Source organism: Petaurus breviceps, unplaced genomic scaffold (assembly GCF_028583685.1).
Source record: "Petaurus breviceps papuanus isolate PSGF00001 unplaced genomic scaffold, PetGlider_PUasm1.0 428, whole genome shotgun sequence".
NCBI classification, from domain to species: Eukaryota; Metazoa; Chordata; class Mammalia; order Diprotodontia; family Petauridae; genus Petaurus; species Petaurus breviceps.
The window spans coordinates 4154264-4159509 of NW_027186331.1; the positions used below are offsets into that span (position 1 = coordinate 4154264).

Here is a 5246-nt window from a genome sequence, read left to right on the forward strand (position 1 = left end):
ATATATATATATATATATATATATATATATATATATATATATATATACATACACACACACACATCTCCCTTCTTTGGTTAAGAATACACCTTCTACCCATAGCTATGAGAGGTTCGTGATCTGCTTCTTTTCCAGTTTTCTAATGATGTGATCTTTCAATATTTTAGATTTATGGTGGTATATGGAATGTGATGCTGCTTCAGTTTTCTGCTTTGTAGTTTTCCCATCTTTTTTTTTTTTTAATCAAATTGGGAGGTTTTTTCCCCCCCTAGGGAATTTGATTTTGAGTTTATCAAATACTGGGTTATTGAGTCTTGTGGTTTTGATTTTCACTTGTCTAGTCAGTTCCATCTTATCGTCTGTTTTTTACCCAATATTAAATGTTGGTTGGCATTATTGTTGCTGCAGGTAGTGACTTGATAGGGTGAGAAGTATAGCTGTTTCTTCTTTGCTCTCACTGCTGTTGTCTGGAAGTCAAGTTGGGTGAGATTTCCCAAATTGCCTTGCCCAGACTGTGGTGGGAATTGCTTTGTGATAGACATTTACAGCCTGTCCTTTGCTGAGTTGGAAAAAGCTTCAAGTGTGATCACCGACCTCTGGTTTTAACCAGGCTTGATGGTTTTCTTTCAGATCCCTTTAGGAGGTGATCTCTTACAGGGAAGCGTCCAAGTGACGTGGGCCAGGTTTTTCTGAAGAATCCCATGGATCTTTGTAGCTCAGATCTGGTGCAAGTCAGGGTTGGCTTTCACTTACTGACCTTACATGTTTTTGTTCCTTTGATAAGGTTGAAAAACTGCTCTGCATGTGTCCTGTTGATTTCCATGGAATTTTCCAGTTGGATGAACGTCGGAGAGATGCTGTCATTGCTTTGGGGATTTTTCTTATTGAATCAAATCTACAGGTATGGTTCTTATTCGATCACATCTTCCTTGTGGTCATTTACCTCGTGATGAAATGTATTGCTCAGAGTAGAATTGATTTAAGTCATGAGGTGAAAGAAAACATGTTAATCAAACTGATTTAAAATCAGAAGTGTATTTTTTGTGCAGTAGAACTTGAATCTGGTGTACGTTATTTTCACATTTCAGTAATAGATAGATATAGGCTTAATGAGGGTACTAAATTTTTAAGCACATTAAAAATAAATAACTCATTTAAAACACTTTTTTCCAGTTTATTTTTGTGATTTTGTCTGAATACCATGTGATAATTTGGTCATTTTATTTACCAGTGGAGGTGAAGAAGTCACAGGGAGAGGAAGCATGCCCAAATTCAAGGTTAATCATTGGTGTTAGAGCAAATGCTTGTCAGACTCTGTTATTAGAGAGCTTCTGTTCCCAGATGATCAATACTGAATGTCTGGGTAATGAACACGGATAATTATTTTCATAAAGACATGTCTTTAAAATCTTCAGATTTGTGTTCCATAGTCACGCTCTTTCAGATGTGGCTTCCTGTCCTCCTCCCCTCAGCCCCTGTGTCAGCCCGTCAGCCCTTTGTGTCCTCCTCCCCTCAGCCCCTGTGTCAGCCCGTCAGCCCTTTGTGTCCTCCTCCCCTCAGCCCCTGTGTCAGCCCTTTGTGTCCTCCTCCCCTCAGCCCCTGTGTCAGCCCTTTGTGTCCTCCGTCACCTTCTCTTTCAGCAAAGACCGTCCACCTTACTCTTGCTCTTCTCCCCCATTCCATATCTCAGACCACTTCCTTACTTTCCCAGCTCTCCTTCCATCTTTGGCCGGGGAAGAGGTGAGCCTTCCCCTGGGTCCTCTGTCATGATTTGACCCTCTCTTTCCTCTTGAGTCTGTGCTTCGCCATGCCTTGAACGGTCTCCCCTCTCACCCCCAGCTCTCCTTAGCGCTCGGTTTGGGTGTACGGCCATCTCTCGGGTCTCCCTGGTACTCACACCCTTGTGTTGCTAGAGTTTTCCTTCAGTCATTCTTGTTGCTGGACTCATGGTATTGAGGGCAGGCCTTATGTTCCCACAGTCTGGCCTTTACCCAGTGTTCGTGGGGTCAGGCTCAGTAATTACTGGGGGCAAGGACTGGAGGATAGATCTACTGACTCCTTTTTCAATGTGCATCTCTTTCTTTTTCAGCACAAAGACCACATTATCCCCTACCTTCTTCGCCTTCTGAGGGGTCTCCCCAAAGTGCATTGGATTGAAGAAAGTGCCGCACGGAAAAAACGAGGTGGTGCCTTACTCATTTTTTTTGATGTCATTAAGAAACATAAACATGCCAAAGGCCATTCCTACACAGGCCCCTCAGTGGTCTTGTCAAACACCTCTGTAGTTTTATAGCCCAGGCCTTAGCACTTGGAGCACGTTGGGGAGTGTGTGTCCTCTTTGCTATGAATGACCTGCAGACACATGGCCTTGCCTGCTGTCCCTGCACTCCTTGTCCAATGCCTCCCATAAGGAGGCACTTGGGGACCTTCCTCATTTGTTCCCTGGCATCTCAAGGATCCCAGTGGCTATCTACCCATTGTAATGCCCTAAGACCAGAGTTCTCCTGTGATGCTACATCTTGTTTGGGATGTGGGGGTAACAGGGAGAAGGATCCTAAAGCAGCTGCTGCCATGCTTTGAGCTTGGTTCTGGCTGCAGACTGAGGCTGTAGACATCAGCTAGTAAGGAAGCCAACATGGGGACTACGTCATTTTGATTTTTCTTTCAGTGGTGGTAAGATGATTTTTTTTCTTGGTTTATAGCTTTGTTTCTTTTCTGTCTTGGTTTCCAGAGAGTTTAAGGGAACCTTGAAGACCTTCATTGCTACCCTGTGTATTGGGGTTTAGGGACCAGAGGAGTATAGCTCTTGAGTTGTGAACACTCAAGAGACAACCCCCCCCCTCCATTTTACAGAGCAGGAAGTTGGGCCTAGAGAGGTTCGCCAATCACACAGCCAGTTTATGTTTGAAGGAGGCTTGGAATCCAACCCTTCCTGACTCCAGGCCTATCCACTACACTCCTCTAAGGCTGACAGCCTTCCCTGGGCAGTAGCTCCTGTAGGTTATTAGTTGTTAGGGTACTGACTCCCCTGGATCTTGGGGTTTTCATGTGTTCAAAATGTCACTCTTGGGGCGGCCAGGTGGTACAGTGAGTAAGAGCACCGTCCCTGGAGTTGGGAGACCTGAGATCGGTTCTGGCCTCAGATACTTAGCACCCACACAAAATAACTGGCCGTGTAACCTTGAGCAAGTTACTTAACCCCAATTGCTTTAAAAAAAAAAGTCACTCTTCACTTCCTTATGCCACCTGCACTGTTTCTGTTACTGGAAGTACCCGACCCCGCAGTCTCCAGGCTCAGTCCCTAAATCTGAGTCTGGGAGTTGGAAGAGGGCTCCGTGGCTTCCCTCTTGTCAACCCTGAGCTTGCCCCAGCATGAGTGGCTGCCAGCTTGTTGACTCTGAACTTAGCCCATCGTGAGCAGGCAGCCTTTGCTTGGAGACCCATTTCACTTTCCTACTTCAGGTCTAGGCCTCCCAAACCCCCCTCCTCAAATTTAGGGTCTGACATTTGCCATAGCTCCTAAATCTTCCAGGTCTCATATTGTCCTTCCTCTTCCTCCTCGGGGGGAGGGGGGGGAAGGCGCATAATGAGTTCAGTTTGGGCAGAGTGAGCTTCAGATACTGACAAGACATCAAAGGCACCCACAATTCCATTTTTATCTCGGTACTCTCAGCTTCAAGTTCAAGAGAATATTTGGTCTGTTCGTGCCTGTTGAACTATCTCCTCTGTGTGTGGCAGGGAAGGGGGGACGGGATGTTCCTAATTCTTTAGGTCAGCCCATATCGCTCCAGGTCAAGGTGGGTACTGGCACTCAGCAGACATGCCCTCTGCATTCAGAGTCCCTTCTCTGACATGGGCTGTGGTGGTTGGCCTGGGCTCAGCCCTGACTCTGCTGACCCTTCTTCACATCTGTCTGCTCACAGTGACTTGGGCTACCCCCATCAGAGGAAGCCAGCCCTTTTCTCTCACTGATGCCCTCTGACCTTTCTCTGCTTTTGCACTAGAAAGGCATCCTCTTTCTGCATGTGTTTTAATCCATACAGATTGATCCTTTTTACGTCTGGCCATCTGTGCTCAGAGCTCAGTGATTTCTGGCCTCACTGGCTTTACCTGATGAAGGAGGTTTGTACAGGTGGCCTGTACATGGTGGCCTGGCCCCAGCTCAGCCAGCTGGAGGATGGCATGGAAGACATACTGAGGCCCCTCCTGCAGGGTGCCATTGAGAGAGAACACTCCACAGGCTTTGGGGGCAGAACCCCCTCCATATTGGAGTTACTAAGGCAGCTGCTATCAGAGGCTGATAGTCAAGGCCCACATCAGCCTCTGAGAATCTCAGTTTCCCCACCTGTAAAGTGCTTGCTGACTGGCAGAATCATTCAGAGCAAGGTGTTTTGTAAGGCTGAGCTGCTCTGCACATGTGACCCCTCTGCCCATGCCTGAGACGTAACTGTGCAGAGAGCAGACTTCCGGCAGGCGGCCTGGCTGTGGGAAGCCTAGCTGCTCTTATGACCCTGCAGAGCCCTTGCTATGAGGAATCCCAGGCATGAGGCACTGGCAGTGCATGCTAGGGCCTGCTGGAGCTGGAGCTGCTTTGTCTGGAGGTGGGGGGTGTCCTCTAAGCCCGGTCCCTGCTTCCTCCCTGACAAGAGCTGGGCCAGAATGCTTTGGACATCACTGAGGCTCCTTGGGAGGGAAAGCCCAGAAAGGATGAGCTGGTTTTAAGGCACATTTTTCCTACAGAAAAGCTAGAGGTGAATCACAGGGCTGGTATTTTGGTGAAGCATGGCCTGCAGTGATGAGGATGTGACCTGGGTAGTGATTGAATGTCATCCTGGGGGGGTCGGTCATGTGTTCTCATGGTTGCTACCTAGGCACATGAGCTGTGCCTCTAGCAAAGTCAGCTGCCTCTGTCCAGCATGGAGGTGCCCCTGGTTCTCAAAGGTCGGGCCAGTCAGACCACAGTGACTGGTCCTGGCTGTCGTCAGGGGCCCAGAATGGCTTAGATGCAGAAAGCTGACCCCTCAGTGATGCTCTGGTGACCTGGGTCACGCATGTCACCATCTTCATTCACCCTGCTTTCTCTGATTTCGTGTTTCTGAGAGAACATGAGATAGTAGGAAGGGGAGGTTATCAAGAAGCATGTTAGTTTAGGGGCGACCAGGCGGCTCAGCGAGTAAGAGCAGCGGCTCCAGCGTCAGGACGACCTGGGATCGAATCCCGGGCTCAGACTCTCAGCACCACACCCA

The 5246-nt window shown here is 48.1% G+C and overlaps 1 protein-coding gene across 2 annotated transcripts in view; it reads left to right on the plus strand.

Moving 5' to 3' along the window:
* The window catches only part of PI4KA (phosphatidylinositol 4-kinase alpha), a 135330-nt gene that overhangs the window by 9238 nt on the left and 120846 nt on the right, over nucleotides 1-5246 (plus strand). For both annotated transcript variants that reach the window (XM_069100900.1, XM_069100901.1), the window contains exons 2-3: nucleotides 785-901; nucleotides 2090-2183. In XM_069100900.1, the coding sequence (XP_068957001.1) occupies nucleotides 785-901; nucleotides 2090-2183 (211 nt within the window). The remainder of the gene's footprint in view (nucleotides 1-784; nucleotides 902-2089; nucleotides 2184-5246) is intronic.